The sequence below is a fragment of the Cinclus cinclus genome, chromosome 18, assembly GCF_963662255.1.
Source record: "Cinclus cinclus chromosome 18, bCinCin1.1, whole genome shotgun sequence".
Classification (NCBI taxonomy): Eukaryota; Metazoa; Chordata; class Aves; order Passeriformes; family Cinclidae; genus Cinclus; species Cinclus cinclus.
In genome coordinates, this window is record NC_085063.1 from 6,131,827 (window position 1) to 6,154,734 (window position 22,908).

The window sequence follows — 22,908 nt, forward strand, 5'->3', positions numbered from 1 at the left end:
CCTCTTCCCGGCGTCTGAAACAGCCCTTTCATTATGTTTATATTTAAAAATCTAACAGTGACTAAAGCAGTTTGCATAATAAACAGCTCCAAAGCCAGAAATATTTGCCTGCTCTCGGTAAAAAAAAAAAAAAGGAAGTCCTCAGATCCTCTTCTGAGGACGGTAAGAAAGTGACAGAGTTTTCCCTTTGCAGGATATAAATATGCAGTGCAAATAGGTGGCTGCTGTCACTGCTTACATTTTGATGTATCTCTTCAGATAGCCTGGCAGCACCAGGTTATTTTAGTGTCAAATCAAAGCTCTGCTTGTGTAAAGAAGCTGAGGAAAGGTACAGTCTGTGTTGCAGCAGAGGATGGAAGCTCCAAGAAGACTGGAGGCAGTCCTGTGAGACACGTACCAGCCATGCATACTAAACCTGCCATTTAGTACACCGACAAGAAAACCCGTTTATAAGAGCTGCTGCGGAACAGAAATAAATGTCATAAGGTTTGGGTTGAGGAAGGAGGGCTGTTTTTCTAGGGAGGCATGTGCTTCATTATCACATTAGCTAAATGAAAATAAAGCTTTGGCCCCCTTTTAACCTCCATTTCCTTGTAGGAGAAAGAAATTTGAAGAGCCTGCTTATGCCAGAAGAAAAACCTTGCGGGCTGATCCCTTTTTAATGCACTAGTGTGCAATGCACCAGCGCTGTCCTTGACTTAAACGAGTCAAGTGAGCCCAAACCTGCCTGATCTGCATCACCCCTCAGCATCTCCCCGTGGTTCCCGCGGCCTCTGCACTCCAGCCTGGCGCGGCGGCGTGCGGACACCGATGGCGAGGGCTGAGCCACACGGATATCAGGGACTGGGAGCGAGGGGTCTGCGGGACAGGCGCGCACACCCCGCTCGCCTCCTCTCACTTGGCAGTGCTCAAATTGCCCGTGAGCTGGTGTCTTTTGGGGGGTTTGGCGCTGCGCGAGTTCAGGGGAAGCCCCGAGGGCCTCATAGCCCGTGGGGCCCGGCGGGGTGCGGGGAAGTCACTGCGGGGTTATCGCGGAGAGGCAGCGGAAACGCCTCCCCTCAGAGGCGCCCGCCATGCGGCTCTGGGGGCGGAGCCTGCGGACAAGGGCGGGGCTCATATGCAAATACAGCCGGCGGGTCGGGGAGGCGGCGCATGCGCACTGCGAGCACTGAGCAGCACGGGCTCTTGCACAATGCACCGGGCCCGGCAGCCGCGGGGAGGGGGCGGGGACTAGCATGTAAATGAGGGCGGGTTTTGCCGCGCCATTGGAGGAGGGAGAGGAAGGGGCGGGACCGGATATGTAAAGCAGCGAGCCGGCAGAGCGCACGGCGGGGGACCGGCGGGTCGCAGCGGTCACGCCGGCGGGGCGTGGCCCATATGCAAATCATGCCGGCTCCGGGGGCGTGGTTCGCATGCAAATACGAGCGCGGCCGCTTCCCGCCCCCTGCCCGTCAGTCCTCTCCGCCGCTTTAAAAGGCGTCGCGCCTGCGCAGAGCGCCGAAACCGGGACTTAGTCTGTTACACAACCGCGCTGCGCTCCCCGCGTCCCGCTCCGCCCGGCGCTCCTCTGCCCGCCGCTCCTCCCGCTCCGCCCGGCCTCCCGCGCCTCCGGCATGAGCGGGGACCAGCTGCACAACGATTCCCAGGTGAGCGTCCCGTGCCCGCCCGCGGGGCGCGCTCCCGAGGGACCCCCGCCGCGGTGCTCGCATCCCCCGTGCCGGCCCTGGGCTGGCAGCCTGGCCACCCTCCGGTGCCCCGGCCGGGGTCCGTGCCCTGCGGCCGCCCCCGTGCGTCTGGGCGAGCCCTGTCAGCTCAGCTGTCCACCCGCGGTGGGATGGGGGGCGGTGGGAGCGGGGGACCCGCGTGTGACCCCCTGGCTGGGCAGAGAAGGGGAAGGGGAGGCTGCCGCGCTTCCCCTGCTCGCTCCACTTTGGGGGTCTCGGGAGGGATCCCCCCTCATGAGCTGTGTGAGGGCCGGGAGGCGCTTCGCCCGTTTCCCCATCACCTTCCGCATCGCGCTGGGCTTTTCTCATTTGGTATTTAATTCCCCAAAAAAAGGAGGGTGAGGGCGGGGGTGGGGGTCCCCCGGAGCGCCGCGGAGCCGGGCGTGCTGACGGTGTGTCCCTGTGTGCTCTCCCCGCAGATCGAGGCGGATTTCCGAGCGAACGGTGAGTGCGGCCCCGGCGCGCCCCTCGCACAGACATGGCGTCCCAGAGACTAAGTCCCGGCTCCTCGCTCACCGGCCCCATTGTTCCCATCGAGCTACCAAAAGCGCCCCTTTCCCGCCGGGATCGGCCCCCCCCGACCCCCGCCGCCCCGAGTGGGGGCACCGCAGGCCTCCGATCCGAGAGCAGCGGCTCCGCCGGGGCCGCCTTTGGGCCCCGATTCCTCCCTGGAAAGTCGCCTTGTCGACGGTCGGGACTTAGTCTCTGCGCCATTTTCTTTTTCTCTCTCTCTCTCTGTGGCTTTTCTCTCCTTCTCCTCCTCCCCGAGCTGCCGCCGAGCCGCCTCTGCAGAGGCACCGAGCCTCCATCCCCGGCACCAGCCCCTTGTAACAGAGGGGAAAGCAAAGTTTTTAGCTTAAAAAAAAAAAAAAACCCCAAGTTACCTTTTTTTTTTTTTAATCGCAGGCTCCCTCCCCCCACTGCTCCCCGTCTCTGTTCCTTTGAGGGAATCCCTTCCTTCTCCTAAAATGAAAGGTGATTGCAACATGTTGCTCTTTAAAAGAAGCTGCTGCATCCATTTTAAGATCAGTCTTATTTTCTTCCTTGCTGTTTAAATGATGTGACTTTACCTTGTTATGTGGGTTTTTTTAAATTAAAATAAAAACCTACTTTAAAAAAACCCAACAGGCCATAGTGAAGACAATTCCAAAAAGATAGACAGCATCACTTCAGGGACTTTGCAAGCTAACTTCATTTTCTTCAGAAACATTTACAGGAGTCCTGTAATTTAATATATATATTCACTTATATGTAATGATTTTGTGTATATATATATATATGTGTATATATATATATATATTTAAATATGAATGCATATGCTCATCTTTCTATATGTATATTTATATTCCTATATATATGCAGACATACAGTATTATCTTTCTAACAGTATTATCCACAATATTATCTTTGCTAATTTTTTTCTGATTTTTTATTCACTTTTGTAGGAAGCAAGCTCATTGCAAGCCTGCTCCATTTGATAGGTGTCAAATTGAAGGGCTTAAGTAGGGTGAAGGGGAGTTGAGGACATACCACCAACCTTTGTGTGTGTGCTGCTGTCATTGCTTGGGATGTGTGAGGAGCTCTGAGCTGTCCTCTGACTGCTGAGGTGGTAGAGGACAAAAAAAGGTGGTTGAAGATATCTCATTGACTTACAGTTAAACTAATTTTTAGAATGCTTTTCTGGGTGACATCCACGTGCCTGGTTGCTTTCTAGGCTACTGCGTGTAAATATTTACAGATCTACGCTTGTGAGCACCTTTCTTTCTGTCAGTTCATTGGAATGTGATTGTGTGTGTGCAGCAGGAGCAGACAGTATCAAATATGCAGGTTTCGAGCTCTTCATTTCCATTCTGAATTTTTGGCTGGGCTCTATGAATAATTCTGATCAGGAAAAAAGGGTGCAATGGATTTCCCAAGAAGTACAGGTGTAACTCTTGAAGCAATTTAAATATAAGCTTATATAGGAATGCTTGTAGCCTTTTTATGCTGGAAAGTACTTACTTCATCAAAGGATCATCTTTATTTAAGGAAAAATATTCCCTGGTCAGCTTTAGTTATTTAGTACTGTTGTACTTAGAGGACGTGATGTGTATTTGACCTTTCAACTCCATATTCCAGTGAACCTTTCAGAGGGATCCTTCTCCTCTTTTGTGACCATGTGCTGTTTTATTCTTCTAAGAGTTTTAGTCATACAGCTCTTAAAACTCCTGTGGTTTTATTTCTACCATGTGTGGAAGGAATTCAATACAGAATTTCAAAGTAAGACACCTTGATGGAAAAACTGAATTCTTGGTAAATCAAGAACACCCAACAAATCCATACCAGTGTAGGCATGGGCACCCTTTCCCTCCTATGTGTAATTATTTGTGGCAGTCATGTAACATCATTGTCATTGAATGGGGCCCCCTAAACCCCAAAACCCTTTTCAGCAGTGCAAGGTACGCGTAACCCTGTTAGTCTTGCTAAGGGAATAATGCTGAATAGATGGTGCACTGTCTGACCTTGTGACCACCCCTGATCTCCCTGAAAACCTGTCGCCTCTGCTTGCTCTGAGCCTTGTTTCCTCTGCACAGGAGCTCTTTGCACTCTTGCATCGGGAATTGTCATGCATGGATGTGAGAACAGTGGTTCTCCTTCAGGCAGAGCACTGAGGCTCTCACTCCTATTTTCTTGTTTTGATCCTATTTAGTGGCAAAGATTAGGAGTGGGTGTTAGGAATCCCAAGTGCCGGTCCCCCCTTCCCCCCCCCCCTCCCACCCCCACCAATGTTTAGAATTGGTTTGTACTTTGATTATTATCAGGCAGTGCTAAACGGTAGAGCCAAAATGTCCTTTTAGGCCTCCTGTACTTCACATTATGGGGGAAGTTTTTCTGGGGGCTGGTACTGACTCATTTTAAGTGTTGAGTGTAGCAGCAGTAAACATTTTTGTTAATAAATAATGTTTTGGGTGACTTTTTGCTAGTGTATCAGTAATAGAGCAGCTTGAGCACTTTGAAGCTTCCTGTTGTTATTAATGTTCCTATCTGAGTCAGTGGACACGCTACCTGGGGTTGTGGTCACACAAGTTGCTGCAGTAGGTTGGGTGGATCTGCCCATTGCAGGTTGCCACGGCCGCAGCCCAGTTGTAGCTGGGAGCCTGGATCTGGTTACACACCCATTTCATTGATAGCAGGGTAGTGTTGGGTATGAGAGGGGGTGCCAGCAGTAAATATGTGTTCCTGGCTATTTCTTGTCATTAAATAGCTAGATCATTCTAAGCAAGTGTGTTCTGGGCAAATTCCAACTTGAGTAATTGCATTTCATTTCAATATCCAGGTTCTCCCTCCTGTTTGGCCATAGTGGGTATTTTTTTCACCTTAGCTGTATTTTTAGTATCTGTACGCATTGCAAAGAATTTTCCATTTTCAGTCCTAGCAGCGCCTGTTTGCAGACCGTGCTGAGAGCAGTATTGTGCTGAAACAGCCAGCCTTTTCTGCAAGTAACATCCTTGCAGTCTTTAGCATTCAGAAGGGAAATGGAGTCCAAAACTGTTGTTTCCAGCTACAGCTTGGATGCTGAAAATGTCCCCACCTCCACAGATTTGGAGTCTATTGAGTTTTGCCTTTAAGAGCTTTGGTACTCAGGTTGGATTAACAACCTCTTGCTACTGAGGGCAATGTTGAGACTAAAAGCAATTTATCTTGACTTTCAGCTCTCCCATTGTGTTGGCAGAGTGCAGTAGATAAAAATTACTTTTGTTTGCAAAATAATCAAATTGCATTCCAAAACTACTAAATTCCACTAACTGCTATTAGTGCCTTGGCTGCTCAGCAGCCTGTGATCAAAACTTGTGTAAAATCCAGAACTGCTCAGTGTGGAGACTGAGGACATCACCCCAAGCAGAGCTTTTTGCTTCCAATTGATTTGGCCAGTAATGTTAAGATGCAATTTGAGGTCAAGTATCACTGGAGTAACCATTACAGTGCATTAACAGGAGTCAAGTGTGAATTTGTCTAGAGTCACAGAGGTGGCTTCTGGAATTCAAACATGTTTGAAGGAGGGGCTTGCTTTAACAGTGAGTATTTTTTGGGGGGGGAAAAAAACGAAGTCCTGACTACTGCAGCATCTTATCAGGAACTGGCAGATTTTTTATGTTGGCCCAATCGCTCATGGGGCATCTGTGTATTTATCAGGCTGGCAACATGCAGGAATGAGCAAGAGGGAAATTCAAATTAAATAACAGGAGTGCTGGAACAAATGCCTTACAAGTTAAGGAATTTCAGCACGTTCTGTGTTTTGCATTAAATTCATGTTTCGTGTATGACAGAGCTGTGCAATAAGAGGTGTGGGTGATTTAAATGCTAACAAACTGTAGAGCAACATAGCAGAGATCTTTAGGATTTCTCAGTGGTTGTGAAACAGTCTGTTGGAGACCAGATTTGTGCTTCCTTGCTGCTGCCTTTGCTGGCGCCTTCTGGATGGGTGAGAGTTTTTTGAAGGAGAGCAGGGCCACTTCTGGCATAGGACTGTGTTGTACCCTAGCACTGCTGTTAGAGCCACTGTGCTAAACAAACCGCACGGATTTAGGAAGCGTGAAGGCACTGCCTGTGCTCTGTGTGTGTGACATGTCAGGGAGAAACTGTCTTTTAAGTTCCCTGGGAACATGTCTCAGGAATGCTTTAAATGTCAAACGTTTGGCAAGGGATCCAAAGTACAAAAGGTAATTAATGGTATTTAGGTGCAGATTGATATCTCTGCTGAAAATTTCCTTTGCCTTTTCTGTGATACATGGAGATGAGAATTCAGAAGAATGTAGCTTGTTCCTTCCTTGCATGGCTCCCTGCCTTTGCTCCAGACTGCAGTGCTGGTAGTGAGCCTGCATTGTGGGAAGTGCTGCCCACAGCCTCAGAACAATACTTGGGTAGTTTTAAGTCTGCAACCACTTAGTTTGTTGCCTTGTTGTTTTTTTTTTTTTTTTTTTAAATTTCAGAAATATTTTACATAAGACGCCAATCTCTGTAAAAATTCTTAATTTTGTTTTTGCATTGATTTTCAATATGTTGACAGCAGTCTCTTGCGGGGCTTGTTAGGCTGTGACAGTGTGTAGCTTCAATATGGGAATCTTCAGATTGTGGTAGGTGAGAGTACTCTGAAGTAAATTTATCATTCATGACACTTCGCAGAAATGTAAATAAACATATTGTTGGTAAGCTGCTCTTCACGCTGCTCTTCACATCATGTGCTACATAAGTTGGGTGCATGTATTTTCCTCAGCAGAAGCCTCAGAAGGGCTTTGCTAAAGATCTTGAGGTCTGTTGTGTTAATTGTTCTGACACATTCAGCGTTTAGGTTAAAACTTAATGGGTGTCTGGTGGGAGTGGGGAGTTGAGTGCATTTCTGGGAGCTGGAGCTGACTTGTGTTTTTGTTAAAACTCAGCAGAATTACTTAAATGTGCTGGAAGATGTGTTTCAGGGGTTAATGGTCCGTGTGTTTCTTCCTTCTGGCAGGTTTTCTTAAGAGGTTTTTCCTTATATTGCAGTGTTAAGTACTCTCTGTTATTAATGTGTTGTCAGGGCTTTGTTTACTTCGTAAAACATGAAAAAATTTGAACCAGGGGACCTGTGTAAAAGTGTACTTTTTTACATGGCTTCATGTAAATTAGACACACAGCTCATAAATGTGATCAAGCACAAATCAGATTTAATTTCATTTACAACTGTGACTTCAGATATTCGTTAGATAGTTCATTGAATTCCAGCCTCATGAGTTGCACTGTCAGCAGAAACTGCAATAATATGTAATTATAGCAAGTACTTAACATCTCATTGACTCAAATTCCTCTGTTAATGATTTCACTGGATTCCTGTTAAAGTAATACCTGCTGAAATAGCATAAGACACTGCCCTGTTAGAGGGAGGATCCTGGTCAGATTCTTCCTGCTGTTGTAAATGGCTGTAGTTCTGCTAAAATCAGGAGCATTGACAGTGTATCTGCTTTTTTGTTACTGGACTGCAGGGATGGGCTTTAATGTCACAGTGACAATTTCAGAGAAATACAATTTAACCTAGGAAATCAGTGTAGATTTTTTTCCTGTGGCTTTGCAAAATGGTACAGTTTCTCTTTCAAGTTCACTTGAGCTGGTTGTGCTGATAGTTTCTCATATCCTTGTACAACATGTACTCATTCACAAATATTTATTGGTTTATTAAATTTAATTGGTTTTGTGGCTTCCAGTTTTACAGATACTGCTCCTCGTTTTATAGGAACCTCACGCTCCAAAACATGGCAGCAAAATCTATGTAGTGTTATGTATTCTGCTTCTGCCTGGGTTTTTGAAGGTCTGTGTCTTGGCTTTCCAAATCTGAGAGAAGCTGTTCAGTGTAGAAATCAGTGTTTTATCACCTTGCTGTCCTGGGACTGTCCCTTTTGACAGAGCATACGACACATCTGCCTGTACCTTCTCCCTGCAGGACTCTCTGTTCTGAGCTGTTCAGCACTGTCAGCGTTTAGATGTGGATCATCTTTAGATTTCAGAATGGTTCCTCCTGGTGAGGGAACGGGAGAATGGTGTGGGCTTGCTGTGGTTTCTGCAGTGAGTTTGCTGGTGTTCTGCTCTTCTGGAAAAAAAAAAAAAAACAATAGAAAAGAAATTTAAAACCCAGTTCATAGCTGCAGTAGGATTACTCCTTTTAAACAGTGTTCCCAGTTACTGCTGTCCTTACTCTGCCAGTAGCTGCCTGCTCAGGGAGTTCCTCTGTGTCTGCTCCGGTGACTTCCACTGTCCATCACTGGTTGAACACTGGAATTACTACAGCATGGAAGTGCTGTTCCAGGCAGAGCAGAGAGAGCCTTTTCTGCTGCAGGCTCCTGCTATTTCCTAGCTCAGCTGAACACGTTGTAGTAGTGGTTTCCCGGTGTGTATGAGACTACAGTATTTTTAGTACAGTGTTTGTTCAAAATGTCCTGGCTGACATAAATGCTAAATAGTTCCAGTGGATTTAATGAGGTTTATAGTAGGAAATATTTTCATCTTGAATGCTTGCTTTTTAAACTAATGATCTTAGTCAACTGCAGTAATATCTTGCAGTGTCACAGTGAGAGTTAGGACATTTGGAAGGTGTGAAAGAAAGGGTGAAGTTAATTTTGGATTCTTGTGACCTGCATGGTATAAGGAGGATTAAAAAACTGGTTTTGGCTTCAGAAATATGAGCATACCAGAGTGTTTTCAAGTGGAAATTTGGTTTTGAAGTTTGATTTCTGATGAGCAAGTGAGAGCTCTGGAGTTGAGAATGAAAGTGGAGAATATGGAGCGGTAGTCAGTCTTCCTGAAATATCTTCTTTAGTAGCATGTACTTATCACCAATGATTCTCAGACTTCTTTAAGGTAAAATTAGGATATTTTTTAAATCCCTGTCTGTGTATCAGCAGGAGCGATGGCAGGAAATAAGAGTTTTGTGCCAGTCCTTGCAACAGACAATAATCTGGCAAATCCTCCAACACAAGTGGTGGAGATCAGACTTGATACTTTTGAAGACGTGGGAGACCTTGGCAATTAATTCTCTATTAATACTTATGATAGAGATGGAGTTCTATAATGAGGGAAGAGGAGTAGGAGAGGGACAGCAGTTCAAGTAAGAATTGCCTCACTAATTTACTAGTGTTGTCACAGAGTTCTGGTGATGTTTTCCATCATCTCAAGGCCTACTTCTCTGATAGAATAAAATACTCTACTGTGCTTCACCCTGGGGAAGTTCTCCTTGCTTCATGGCTGTTACTTGAATCTCAGCAGCTTCTCTCGAAGGTGGTTGCAGCAGTAGTTCAGTTTGGAAGAATGACTTGCACTGACAGCTGCTCTGGGTTTGGGATCTGCCTGTTCCCAAAATGAAGGAGTCCCAAGGACGGGCAGCAGTGAGCATGCCTTACTCCTGTCTTGGGAGGCTTGGGGGGCGGGGGCTGGAGAACATCTGAAATGCTTATCTTGATGGGATGGGGGCAGTGCAGGCTCACTGGAGGCACAGCAGGAAAGTTAGTGTAGGTGCTTGTCACTCAGCCTCGGCAGACAGTGTCTCCTCAAGAAAAACACCCTGCATCTCCACCTGGAATACTTAAATACCTTTCTAAGTTTGAAAGTGTTGACTTCTGAAATTGGGATGATGGCAGGGTAAAGAGGGACAGCATCAGACCGTTGGGAAATGGTTTTAATTGGAGGCTCCTGTCAGTCTCAGAGACAAAAGTTGCTTCCCGCAGAGCTTCTGATCAGTAGATGTTTTTGGATTCCTTATTGATATTTTTGACATGAGTGTATTTGTTCACGTTCACAAGCTTGCCATATGCTTTGTGCAGTTGTGAGCTGTGTGGTTGTCCCTGTATGTATTTTTATCTTACACCTTCGTCAGAGAAGGAGCTTTTTAGGGAGTGTGAGCAAGACAATGGCTTCCTTCTGTATCAGTATTGCAGAATGCTGAGCCTCGTGGTGCCCAGGAAAAGATGGAGATTTTCCTTCATAATTCTGCCCAGCATAGATGTGTTATAGTTACATGTTACATGAACAGAATGTTCCATGATGGACATTCATGGAATTCAGCTTTGCAGCAGAGTAATTCTGCAGCTGCCTATAGCTTTCCATCACTGGAGAGAGATTGATTTCTGCCTCAGGAAGGCTTGGAGTGTACTTGTAGCTTCACTAAAATATTTTCATCAGTCTATGTAACTCATTTTTGCCTGTGTCCATTAAACATATGTTCCATGATGGGGGTGTGCTTGTGTCCTGATTTTAGGTGGGATAGAGTTAAGTTTCTTCGTAGTCACTTTGTAGCACAGTGCTGTGCTTTCGGATTTAGTGTGAGAAAAGTGTTGATAACACACTGATGTTTTAGTTGTTTGGACAGCTAGCTAAGTGCCTGCTCGGTCTCTTCAGCTGCAGTGTACAGCTGACAGTCTCTTTCATACACATGGCATTCAGCACATAGTGCAGCTTTATTTGGGGGAGAAATACTCTTACATCCTCAATGAAGGCATAGTTCTGGTTCTTCAAGATGTCCGATTTTCTTCCATAACGCAATTTTTTAATGGTTTTCTAAAAATAAGACCCTGGCAGCTTTTATTCCTTATTGCTCATTTTGTAATTCCAGTCATTGATTTGCATAGTGTTACTAATTTTTGCAGCAATCATCTAGGACTTTGGTAGTTGAGTATTTTGCTGTGTTTAAGAATAAATATTAAGAAGAAATGAAATGGGAAATCTGGTGTTGAATATGCATAAACTGCATACAACTTTTCTGTCTTAAAATCCACTGTTTGGCTGCCCTGAAATAAGTTTTATCAAATGCTTTGATAATAAGTTTTATCAAATAGTTTGGAATTTCTGAAGTCTTGGGCTCACTCTGCTACTCAGTGTATGCAGCAGGAAGTTGGAAATTGTCTTGTTTCCATCCAAATGTCCTGTCAGTTTGGTGCAGCTCGATGTGTGGTGGTGTCTAAAGGGAATAATTTTAAGAATTTTTGAGAACGCTTTTTTAGATGTTGGCCAGAGATGTGGCTTCATAGTTAAAAAGTCGAGAAAATAATTCTTAGGAATGGAGCAATCCCCAAGTGCAGATAGCTTTTTAATTTTTTTCCTGGCATTTGTCACATACTCTGCTCTGTTGCCTAACACAGCTTCTGACACACAAGAGCATGAACTTGTAGAGTGTTATCCAGAAGATTTTTTCTTTCATTTGTCAATTCTGTACACATTTTCAATTGAACAACATTGCAGCAGCTTTTCCTGTGTATGTAACATGGAAAGATGACCTGTACTTTAGGGCCAGGGCAATGTACTTCAGTTGAACTTTTTATTGATGGCAATATTTTACTACTCAAGGCTTATCCTGGTATTTGAACAAGGGCCAGACTTGTCAAAACAGCTGCTCTTCTTCCTCTGAGGTTGTACTTTCTTGTTTTGCAGAGGTGGCTTATAAAGATCTTCTAGGAGAGAAGATGTTTCAGTGTTTTTTTTCCCCCCTTTGAACTATAGTATCTGTTGGAGATTTTTCAGTAGCTGGAGGTAGAGTTGAGAAGCGTGGTGATCTTCTAACTAAAAGGCAGAGATTTCTGGAGTTAGGGTTTAAGAACAATTTGCTATTTTTGTGGTTTGTAAAAGCAGAGTTTTAGGAGGAGAAAAGTACAGGTAGTGGCAGGAGACAGCCACCCTGTCACATAAAGTCTCTTTGGAGACCTGCTAACCAGGTGGGAAAAGCTCTCTTCCCTCATCTGCTCTGCAGCAGATGCAAGTGGCTGGAGTCTGTGCTGTCCTTGGGGAGATTTGTTGCTGATAAATTGGCAATTCTTATTCCAGCTTCTGGTTTGGTGCAGTCCTGACTTGCCAGCTGTCAGCTTGTCTGGAGTGCTTGGTGCTCTACTCAGGAGATGAGGGTGAAGGGTTGAATGTGAAGAGAGACTCTTGAAGCTGAAGGCAGGAAGCCCAGGGAGGGACATTTTGTTATTCATGGTTGCTATATCTGGGTTTAAGGTCCTTTGTGCTCTACATTGTTATCTTGTCTTGAGGCCATATTGTTTAAATAGGCAACACAGTGGGGAAAGAGGGAGTTCTATGCTATTCTCAGAGCTGGAGAAACCAGAGAGTAGTGGGAGTGATTTTTTCCAGCAGAGAAATACATGTAAAGCTGTCCGGCTAGGACTGAGATTCAGTTCCTTCTTGGACATTTGCTTCTGACTTTTAATTCCTTCTCCAGCTTAAGACTGAGGTACTTATCAAAGGGCAGCACAAAGGAAAAGAAAGGAGCTTCCGCAGTTCTAGTATATTATATGTAAATCTCACCTCAGGAGCTAACGTGGGCATTTTTTTCTGTGGTACCATATTATTTTAGAAATGATACAATACAAATTAGAGATGTTGTGTGGAGGGTCCTGCAATTAGTGAAATCACTGGATTTGCAATAGGGAGCCAGTGTCTTCCTGGTTTGCGTGCAGGGTTCTGGTATAAGGTACGTCAATCTCTTGCACCATACAGGACACCTTGCTATAAGTGTCTCCTAACTGGGCCTGGAGCAATAGGAAGAGCAAATTATGTCTTCTCCTGGTTTGTGAATGCTGGTGAGCGTGTGAGTAAGATCAGTTTTTGGAAAGATAAAATAGCTGGGATGGGCAGGTACTGGTTTAAACTTGCCTTAGGAAGGCACCTTACAAGTTAGACGAGCGCTCTTCAGTTTATTCCAGAGTTTTGGGATATGGGAAGCTGGAGCTCTTTGGAGATCCATGTGAAAGGCATGATTCATTGCAACACAAGCAGCATGTACAAAATGGAGGGATGAAGTAGAGCTAGTGACGTACTCTGAGGTTTGTTCTCTAGAGTTAATGACCACCAGATGGGGAATAAAAGGCTGTCTGCTTTTCTTTTGAGGACCAGGAATGTCACTGGGACTTTTAAAATGTGCTGTATCTGTGGTAATGCTGCTTGTGCGCAGCAAACCCTTTGATGTGTGGATCAGAGTCAGCTTTCTTTGCTGGTGTTTCCCCTCAGCACTTGGGTTTTAGCATGGGTTTTGGCTGAAGATGAGATTCTTGCAGTGTGGTTTACAGTGTACCTCAGGGATACAGAGCAAAGGACTTGGAGTGCTCTCTGCAGTAGAAAATCTGAGGTTCAGGTTGTGTTCCTGTGAGCAGTGTAAATGGCCAGACACCCAGGGATAGTAGGTTCACGTGGACAGAAGTGCCGTGCAAGATGAGTGAGATGAACTCATAACAACAGTGACCTTGATTAACTTCTGAAGTGTTGCCCAGTCCCTGTGTAGGTGTCATCTCCATCCATCTCTGCAGTAAGCAAGCACTGGCACAAATCAGAGTCTGAATGTCAGTGCTGTTAACTCTGATACTCGCAAGCTGTCGCCGCAGAGGTTTGTAGCTGTTTGGGTTACTTTGTCTGGCTCCCATCAGACAGGACATCTCTCCAGCTGCCCAGGATACCTTTGGACGTGAATGTGAAGAACATCTGCATTTTTCAAGAGCCTTTTACACTTTTGCAATCTCCTTTATTCCTGCCTTCTTCTACTCCAAAACCTGGAGGAGGAGCCGTCATCTTGTCTGAGTCATGTTATCATAGCTGTGTATGTCACCTGCACTTCATTAGGGAGCATAAGCAGGCTGTCCTTGAAATACCTGTTTTTGTGACTAGATAGAGTCTTCTAATTTAAAATATGCTGCTCTCTGGATTTTGGTCGTTGTCATAAACAATGTCTTTCTTTAACATCAAGTGGGCTTATTCAGCATCACCTGTGTCTAAAGGAAGCTGCTTTCTGGATTTTAGGCTGTTGTAATTGTATAGCTATAAGAAATACAGCTTGACTCTTGATGCTCTATGCTTGGCAGCTTTAGTTGTCAGCATGAGGTCTTGGGAGAGCCCAGCATGGTGTAGTTTTATTTGCCCCAGTCTTTAGCTTGTCTTGCAGCAGAGACTGCAGCTGGCAATAAGATGACAATCCCAGTGATTTAATTCTTAAATTGAATCCTGGGCAAAAGGCTGAAGCAGTTGGATTGGCGAGTGCATAATTTTCTTGTTTCACAAGTGAAGGTGTAAAGCTGTTGTTCTGGAAGCACTGCTTTCTGTCTAACACATTTTCCCCTTCCCTCCTGTCCTGCCCTGTTGTTGTGACTCCTGTCCACTGATGCATAATCGTCAGTTTATGGTTTTGCTCCACATCACCGTCAAAACATGAGCTTGTCTGTGCACAGCATAACATGAATTTACATTTGAACCACAGCCTGAGTTAAAATTCTCCTTCCCTGTGTTCATGAATAGGCCTCTCCTGTAACACTCATCCTGGGTAATATTTGCCTCTTTCAGGAATCTGATAGATTTTTCTTCAAAGCTGCCAGTGTTGTCTTTGCACACCAGCTGTAATCTGGTCTGCATGCACTTGGGCAAGCTGGGTACCCGGGTGCTGACAGCAGGGCTAGTGAGTTCAGCAGGGACACTGGATCTCCCAGGAGCTGATCTGGGCTTGGGCTGTGCCCATCACTGCTCTATGTGCGTGGTGAGAATGAGGAGCAATGCTGACACCACAGCCACGTTCCTGAAGGTTCAGGAGCTCTGCTAAGTCTTTGTGTACTGAAGTTAGGGTGTATTTTTAAATGGTTTCCTTTGTAGGGAATGAAGCTCTGGAGCATTGTTTTGTGAAATAAGTCCCCTGTAGCTGTATTTCACAATAACATGAGACAGTGTTCAAAACAGATGTGAGCCTCATTTATTAAGGGCAGAATTAGTTTGGTTTTAATTTAAGTTTTTGTGGTTTTTCTCCTTTTTTTTTTTTTTTTTTTTGTAAATACACCATCCATTTACCCTAGCACAGGAGCCTCATGCTCAGATTCTAATCCAGAGTGAGAAAACTTAAATTCCGAAGGGAATTTGTTAGTGTGTGATTTTTTTTTTCTAAAATGAATTTTTTTTTGTCTTTTATGTGCATTAACATTTTACTCGCAGCAGAGCTCTAGAATTAGTCTTTGGCAATTAGTTCCATTGGTAACCAGAGTCAAACATGCCCTGACTTTGTTTTTCCTCAGTATTAAGAAAAGTAGTATTATTGTATTAAAATTATTGTAGTACCTGGACTAAAAACAAGTATAATGGTAATTTTTATTGCAGTAGCTCCAGAGGCTGGACAAGCACGTTTTCCACTGGGTTTTGGTTCAGAAAACATGTAGTGTTCAGAAGGGCTTTTTTCTGCACATCCATGAAGTGTTGGAAGGCTGAAGAATTAATGCAGATTTGTGTCATTTGTAGGTTTGTCACAGGTCTGTTATTTCCAGTTCTGAAGGTGATGTCATTTGGTCACCAAGTGTCAGGGACACTTGTTCAGTTCCTCATCCTCTCAAGCTCTCTCTTAAATCCTCACTGTCTCTTCCCCATCACTGCCAGGTATCCTTACAGTGTGTATATACTGCTAGGTGATGTGTTTAGCACTTTGCTAACTATGGGTATGTGATTTCCCAGATCCTGTCATCTGAATGGGTCTAGTTACATTCAGATCAGATTACCTGGGGAGATTGGTACTTCAAAAAGGCACAGACTCAGGTTGTCAGGCATCTTTGTACACCAAAAATCAGATGTTTCCTCCCTGTAGGTCACTGCAGTTTTCCCTTGCACTTAATCCACCCAGAATTACCCTTGTACATTAGATCTGTAGGTAGTTCCTAAAACACTCTCTTTTATGGAGCAAATGCTGGGCTTGACCTCAACTGTAGACTTTTCATAACAGCAAAATTAGATTTTTAAATTTTTTTCTAGTATATCATGCTTTGTATTAGCAAATTATCTCTTTGTTTTACTTGTCTGTGCTTATGGTTTTCACTTAAAAAGGAAAATTGCAGTTTCTGTATCAGGGTATCTGTCTTGCTGTGAAGTGTGACAGGATTCCACTACTTGCCACAGTGACTGTCTGCAGAGACAGAAAGTATTTTGTTTTATATTTTGATCTCAAGTAACACATACTCTAATGTCTCTTCTTGTGAAAACCTAATGCTGAACTGTTTCTCTGGTTGTAGATAATTTCTTGAGCAGAGACTACTGCACTGCTTTACCTCATAGAGATGCAAACATCCTTGGGAAACCAGGTTGAACTTACATTGTGTCCAGCAAATTTGTGGTATTTAGTACAGCATCAGGAGAAAAAAAGTACTCCTGTTACAAGCTGTTACTTAATTTTACTTAATTCTTAATTTTATTAAACCTCTTCCTTCAGGAGGATCTTGATCTGTTGGAGCAGCTGCTGAGTTTCCAGAGTGGCATATGTAGTTGAGTATCTCATGTTGTTTGCTAATATTCAGAACAGGTTATTCAGAATTATTCTTTCTTTTGGTATTCGGGCTACTTGTCATTGTTTTCATCACTTATGGGCCGTGCTTAGTATTACACAAACCATTAATGAAAGCAGAAGGCTCCAGGCTTTCACTGTTGGAGCCTTTTTACATCTGATAGGATCAAGTAAAAGGTGATCACAGGTCGAAATTGTGACCACAGGAAAAAAAGAGAGAATTTTCCCTGGTCTGCTGGAGACTGGAGTACAGGAAATAAGATAATTGCTAGTTTAAAAATAGCATGGTACACTTTAAAACTTGCAGAATAATGTCACTAAAATGCATGGAAACTCAGATTAAATATATTTGGGTATTGCAGTTTCAGAAGCTGCTGGGGCTGCTGTGCACTCCTGGGTAAAAGCTGAACTTGCTCAGAGGAGAATGAGCCTGGCTCTCTGCTGGATGCCTAGCTAGTGCTCTCACTCCCAGATGTGGTTTTGTCTAGCACAGGCTTGAAATACTTGGGAGATCAGGATAGGAGGGAATGCTGCAGCTGCTGCTCTGGGCTCTTTGTGTAAGAGCAACTGCTAAATCAGCTGGAGTGCCTGCAGCTTCCACACTGGTATTAGTCTTTCATGTAAAATTGATAATAAATTTTAATAGATGTATTGATTTAATTTTGACTCTTGTAAGTATTTTAATAACTTTTAAAGATGGTCTCAACATATATAAAACTGGCAGCCAAGAAACTTAAAAATATTTCATAGCGTTACAGCTGAATCATTCAGGAATAAATTATGAGATTGTAAGTAGTCTTAGATGTTCATCTTGTTCCCTTTGCCTATTTCTGCTGTCAAGTAATCAAGTGGAAATAAGAACTTCCTAATGCATTGGAATACCCCTGAAAATAAGATGTAGAACTTGGGTTTCTCACTTTAGGTTATATTAAAGAGAAATAACAGAGCCTTGAATCTTTATGGTCACTTCTGTAGTGCTCATAGTTTTTCAAGCATGTTTCTACCCCTCCCACCAGTCAACCTTTTAAAAATAGCAGGTTCCATGTTCAGAAAACTGAAAAGTAGACAATGTGGTTATGTTGCAGTAGCTGTAAAGCAGAAGATCTGATGTGATGGGAGCCTCTAGCTAAGCACTTGGAGTTTGAAGTGTAGTGATAAATGAACTTTTGATGACACTCTGCACCTGCAACCTATTTCCTTTGGTTTAAACAGCGCATTTAGTGACTGTGGTAGTTGAGGGCATTTGAAAGCTAAAAAGAAAAAGCTGTTTCCACACCTTGTTATTTCTGCATAGGTAAAGAAAGGACTGTTCTTATAAATTGAGGCACAAGGTAACCAGAATTGATTCAGTTCTGTTTTTGAGGACTATGCTTGCTTTCTTTTAGATGGGAAACAAATTACATAAACACTTCCTCCCCTTCATGTCTTATTCAAGGCAGATTTGAGTTTCTCATGTCATGGGGTGGAATCTGAAAATGTTGGCTGTGTGTTCTATGAACAGATGCCAGCTATTAGTTAAAAACAAAAGAAAAAAAAATCAAACAAACAAAAAAAAAACAGCAAACAAAACCCAACCAAAAAAACTCACCAAACTGATAATGCATTGCATAGAGTTTTTTAATTGAAGAAGTTAGGAGGGCATCATGCATAATAATGTAATCACAGCCTTTTATCCTGTGTCAGTAGGTCGTGTTTTATAGTCAGGTATTTGTAGTGGTGTGATGTAGCAGTTCTCAATTAGTGAGATTTAGCATGGATTTAATGTAATAAACAGATTACAGCTGCATGAAGAGATTAAAATCAGTGACTTAAAGTAACAATTTGTAAATTGAAGACTTCCAGTGGAGTTTAGTGCACCATATCTAGGAGCTGCACTTACTAAAATATTGCAATCATAGGCTTTAAAACTATGAACTCCTACACTGCTCTGCTGATCCTTCTTTCTGCATCTTCTTTCCCTTCCTTCAGAAGTGCAGAAATTTCAGCTGTCATAAAACATTTACCTTTTGTTTACTTTCTTCCCTGTTTTTAGCTGGAGTCATGATTTCTTGTATGCTAATTGTGGTAAAATCCCCTTAAGGCAGGGGAATTGCATTCCCTCCCTTGACTTAAGAATGGGACTTGTGGCAAGGCAGACTGATAAAATGCTTCTGGACACTGCTGGAATTGGCCTTTTGTGGGTGAGTGATCAATTAATTCACCCACAATGGGGACAGAGTGAAATCGGGCTGGATCCATCCAGTGCAGCCCTACACTTTAAAGGAATCACTGTAGATACGAGCAAAAAAAAAAAACCCAAACAAAACCCAACCAAAAAGCCTGGCTGAGATCAGTGTGGGAGTCACTCCTACAGTGAGGGACCAACTCAAGTGTAATAAAAATAAGCTCTGTCTTCTGAAACATGCTTCTAAGACTGTGGCCATGCTACTCCATCAGTTCAGCTTAATAGGAATAATGTTAATGTTAAATAGGAATAATGTTAATAAGGAGTAGGAGAATAACCTGACTTGAGTTCAGAAAGCAGTGGTATTGCTTGGTGAAGGTGATTTAAGGCTTCTACCAGCACTTCTTTTGTCTTGTGCATTCAATCTAAACGCTCAAACCGAGCATTGCAGAGGCTTGTTCCCAAGGGTGCTGCCTCTTAAGTCTTTCCTCCCTGCAGCAAGCAGGAGACCAGCACTGGCCAAAGCCACGCGGAGTTGTCGAGGGATGGTTAATAAAAGGCTTTGAGCAAATGCCATTAGAGCCTCTCCCTGAGGACGCTGAGCATGTACCACTCCCATGTGTATAAAGTGTGTGATCCTGGCTGCTGACACAGGCTGGGCATCCACTGCTGCAGGAAAGGCAGTTCAATGCAACTGCTTTTTTTCTCTCCCCTGATTTGTTAAACTTTTTCTTGGGGGGAGCCGTTGTTCTGGATTAAAACCCAAGAGAGTCAAACACACCAGCCCTGTCCTTGTGTGGTGTTGGTGTGAATGCAGGCTCTGTGTGAACTGCTCTTAGGACATCGCTCTTGTGCTAAGGAGGTGTCAGGTACTCTTTACAAAAAACTTATTTTCCATGAATCCAAGTACAGTAGTGATTTACACAGCCAGCAAAAGAAAATGTTTTTCTAGTTGACATCATTGCAGGATAATTACTTCTGACAACACAGCAGTTTTTCTTGTAATCTACTACAGTTTTTAAACTTACACCCCAAAATAATACCAACCTTTTTTTAAAATATGGCTGAAGTCTCTGTTGTCTGTAAGGATTCGGATTTGCGGTTGTTTGCCCCTGTTTTCTCCTGGTTCACCTTGTAAGTTTGCATGCAGTAATCATCTGTGGCCTTTGCATCACAAATTGTGCTGTTTGCACCTTTCCAGGCTAATGATGGTATAAAGAGCATTTGGAGGCGGAAAGAGCTTGTGCTGAGGGCACTGACTCAGTCTGCGGATGGTGTACAGAACATGAAGTTCTCTTGTCTGCAGTGCGAAGTTGTGACAGATTGCACCAAAAGATTCTCTTTGCTCTTGACCCAGTCTGTTGAAGTAACTGTCAGGGCTTTTCCCAGGGCAATTCTTTGCCAAAAATCTCCCGAAGGTGGTTGAGCCCTCGCATACCTGTATGTGTGATCAGGCAGCTGCACTGTCCCTGCATGCAGAGTTGGAGGTCTGGGCTTCGTTCTTGTGCTGCACATGAGCACTGGCTCAGGTTCTTCAAGCTTGGAAGCAGCCAAAGAGTTAAATGTATGTGCACTTCGTGTTTCAGTGCACTTGCCTTGCACATCATTCCTGAGAAGGGACTGATGAAAAGAAATACGTTGTCCCCAAAATTCTGCAGCCCAAATGGTTCACCAAGAGTTCCTGAAGGAAAGGATTCCTGCAAACCAGAAAAATAAGGGTTAATAAAATAAGAGGCTTGCTTTAGATAATGTTGAAGTAAGGGATAGGTTATCTCCTGCAGTCCCTGGTAGCTCTGAAGTCTAAACAGGGCTGTAAATGTTGGGATTGCCCTGTTTGCTCACCTTCTGCCCTGGGTCTCCAGAGGTGAGTTCCCCTGGTTCTTTCTCCTCAGCGACTCGTGGGTGACCCTGGGCAGTTTTTCTTGTCTCTGTCTCCCAGCACATCCATCCCTCGGTGCGGTGGGTACATCCCTCCCTTTGTCCCTTCCCGAGAAAAGATTTTGTGTGACAGCACCGCGTGACAGTTTGTGTGCTAAGCTGTGGATCTGTGCTAAAGGCTGGCTTCTTTCTCACTGTGCAAATAGGATTAGTCCCCCTTGCATTATCTATGTGAATGCCCTGAAATTTTATCTTCTTTCATAATTTTAAGCTAGGTTTACACCCCTGGATGCCCGACTGGTTTGTGAACAGTTGTCCAGGTTTTCCTGGCGAGTCTGTCTGTCCTGCCGTGCCGGTTATGTTAACTGTGTTTGTGCAATAGGGAAGAAATGGGGGAGAATTTGGAAAAGCCTGAGATTAGATGGTGTAGTAAAAGTTTTCAGTAGATAGTAATAGTTTAGTAGTAGTTTTTTAGTAGATCTAAAATCTGCAAGGAACCTGCTTTTAATAACTACTATATGAAAACTTTTTCCCCCCTCCTGTCGATTTGTAACAGCTGTTTGTGCTCAGCCACAGCCGCTTTACGTACCTGTAAATCCTTCATGATCCCAGTTTGGTATATTTATGTATTAGCAAATATGGGGATGCAGATGGACCTACAGTAAGTGTGAGGCTTTTGAAACCTCAGAGATAACTACAATCAGACTTGTTTCCCCTAGATCTGCTTTTGCCCTTTAGATCCCACACTTGGCCTCATCCCAGGAGTGTGGGCTATCTATGGCTGTTAAATTTTGAGGCAAAAGCTGTCTTAGTTTTGCTTCTTTTTAAAAGATGGACATGCAGTGCAGAACTTTGTTTATTCATGTGGTTGTAGACTCATAAAGCTGTAGGAAAAAATTGCTGAAACCATTTCTACCCCAGTAAGGGAAGGCAAGGAACTCCAGTTGTGAATGGAAAACAAGTACTTCCACTTGTAAGAGTGTAGCCTTATAAGAATGAGTATCACTTGGGACAAGAATAGGTTTGCTCTTGGTTCCTTAGGAGACTACTCTGGACTCCCTCTCTTCATGCCAGCACAGCAGCATTTTAAGCTGTTCACTGACGCCAGTCATTTCCCTGAAGTTTTAATTTGCTGTTCTGTTTTATTCTGCTTTGTTAGTGGAAACATATTAATGGGTTTCAGTCTCTGACACTCGTATATACAATTACAGGAGAATGTTTTATATCTTGGGAATCCCTGGAAACACATGTTTCTGTTCACATGGAACTTTTTTGGTTTTGAATGCAAATAACGGTTTGAAACTTCATTGTTGCCTCTCGGTTGGGAACCCTTTGGCATGTGTAAGAAGCAGCTATTAATTTAGCCTTTCTGTACTGATCAAACATGTATTTTCATGCTTTATAAGGCTTCCTTGGACTTGTTCTTTGTGTAATACTGTCTACTGCAATGTAACTTGCAGTGATTTTATGCATTTGTTACTACAGCTAAGATCTGCTGTGGAACGGGCATATGTGAACATGCCACCTCTTTGAGAGGAGGCTGTGTAGAAGGTGCTGACAAGTCATTAAACTTGCTGCTTCTGTATACACCATTAGTTGTTTTGTTGCAAGATGCCTGTAGCGTAGCAGTTTAAGGTCAGCATCCCTGTATGCCACACAGCTATCTCAATTCCTTAAGCATTAATTGCCCACAGAGTATTAGCTACTTCCCCAGCAGGTGAAAAAGTGAGGTGCACAGAAAATAAGCAATTAATCCAGTGTGGCTGAAAAAAAAACTTGAAGAAGGGTTCGAAACGTGTATAAAGAGTGTCTGTACTCTTTCTGAGGAGGCTCTTAAAGCACATCTTACCTTGTCTCTCCGAGTCTCTGCAGTCTGGGTAAGATTGATGAAATGCCAGCAGTGACATTTGCTTCAGGTTAGCTTCATCTCCCAGAGGCTCCAGTCACACAAGACAGGAGTGATCAGTCAGGCTTTTTTTCTGGCATCCTTAATGTCTACCTGATAAGCTTTTAATATTTGGGGTATAGACAAGTATGGACACCAGTTTGCCCTGTCCTGTGGCCACCATGTGCTGTCAGGTTGTTTTACCTCTCTTCCTTAGGTTGAAGTTGTCCTGAGGTTTCTTGCAGTGGAGCACAAGGTGTGTTGATCTTGTTTTGCAGACTTTGTGTTTTGAACAAGCTGTGTAATATCCTTGCTTGCATACTAAAACTGGAGCATAGGGGAACTTCTTGAGAAGTTGGTGGAGTTGTTCTAATGGCTGAGAATGGCTCTCTATCCTCCTGTCTCTATTCTCCTATGAAGATTCATCACCAAGTCATTCCATTGGTTTCCTCTTTTCCCTCTATTCAAA

At 43.7% G+C, this 22,908-nt stretch overlaps 1 protein-coding gene across 2 annotated transcripts in view; it reads left to right on the plus strand.

Annotated features, from left to right (window-relative positions):
- The first annotated feature begins 1,487 nt into the window (after positions 1-1,487).
- The window catches only part of TOP1 (DNA topoisomerase I), a 66,548-nt gene continuing 45,127 nt past the window's right edge, over positions 1,488-22,908 (plus strand). Inside the window, exons 1-2 of one of the 2 annotated variants that reach the window (XM_062505310.1) lie at positions 1,488-1,646; positions 2,144-2,168. In XM_062505310.1, coding sequence (XP_062361294.1) covers positions 1,614-1,646; positions 2,144-2,168 — 58 coding nt within the window. In that variant the 5' untranslated portion in view covers positions 1,488-1,613. Of the gene's footprint in view, positions 1,647-2,143; positions 2,169-22,908 lie in introns of those variants that run through there. The other variant, XM_062505312.1, reaches the window with a different exon arrangement.